The following is a 947-nucleotide window of genomic DNA, read 5'->3' on the forward strand; positions in this document are numbered from 1 at the left end:
ATATATATATATATATATATTCTACGAAATTAGATCTTATAAATAGCTTTAGATCTTAAGTCTTGCAATATATTAAACGTTTTAAAAAAACTGAGATGCATCTGTTTGTTATTCTCTTACAGGTGTTCCTGAGCATTGTTGAAAGCAAAGAAGCAGGACCTCTATTTCTCCAAAAATAAGGGCATATGCAAAAAGTGAATAGGGCATCACCAACTGAAGCAGTAAAGCTCACGACACATATTTTAATAATCTAAAGGACCATAGTGGTGCTCCTGGGTCTGCTTTCAGTAGACATCTAGAAAACTTCCCGAAACATTTTGGAAGCGCGGACAATTTAGACATGGAGGTTGCGGCCGATCAGTCTCGATGGATGGCCCATCATCATGCGGTACTCAACGGCCAGCACCCAGAGTCCCATCATCACGGGCTTACACACAATTACATGGAGCCCATGGCCCCTCTTCTGCCCCCGGACGAGGTGGATGTGTTCTTGAATCACTTGGACTCGCAGGGGAACCCTTACTACCCCAATTCTCGGGCTAGAGTATCATACGGACAAGCACACGGTAAGATGCTTCTTTACGTCAAATTTAGCAGGCTACATATGATATTTTGATGACAGAATATATGTATTTTATGCATATGTCATTATGCAATTTCCTAGACATATTTCAGTCACACGTTAGGCTACATTTATCATGAAATAAAAAAAAAAGTTTTTATAAATTACGTAATAGCCTATAGGTTGCTATTTGTTTATTTATTTAATAGTCTATTTAAGTGCTAAATGTGAACGCATTTGTGAAGCTGTATGAAATAGTAGGCCCATTGTTACTATTACTGATAAATCTCTTTTTTTATTATATTTAACATCAGTATAAAATCTTGTCCATGTTTATGGCAAAATACATATTTAGTTTACGTGGTTCTTGGTTGTATATAGACTA

At 36.7% G+C, this 947-nt stretch overlaps 1 protein-coding gene across 1 annotated transcript in view; it reads left to right on the plus strand.

Annotated features, from left to right (window-relative positions):
* Nucleotides 1-124: 124 nt before the first annotated feature.
* Nucleotides 125-947, plus strand: part of LOC107577410 (GATA-binding factor 2-like) — a gene marked incomplete at its 3' end in the record, with an annotated part of 9,603 nt that continues 8,780 nt past the window's right edge. Inside the window, exon 1 of the mRNA XM_016263492.1 lies at nucleotides 125-583. Within this exon, the coding sequence (XP_016118978.1) occupies nucleotides 341-583 (243 nt within the window). The remainder of the gene's footprint in view (nucleotides 584-947) is intronic.

The sequence above is a fragment of the Sinocyclocheilus grahami genome, unplaced genomic scaffold, assembly GCF_001515645.1.
Source record: "Sinocyclocheilus grahami isolate Dianchi unplaced genomic scaffold, SAMN03320097.WGS_v1.1 scaffold5973.1, whole genome shotgun sequence".
Taxonomy (NCBI): domain Eukaryota; kingdom Metazoa; phylum Chordata; class Actinopteri; order Cypriniformes; family Cyprinidae; genus Sinocyclocheilus; species Sinocyclocheilus grahami.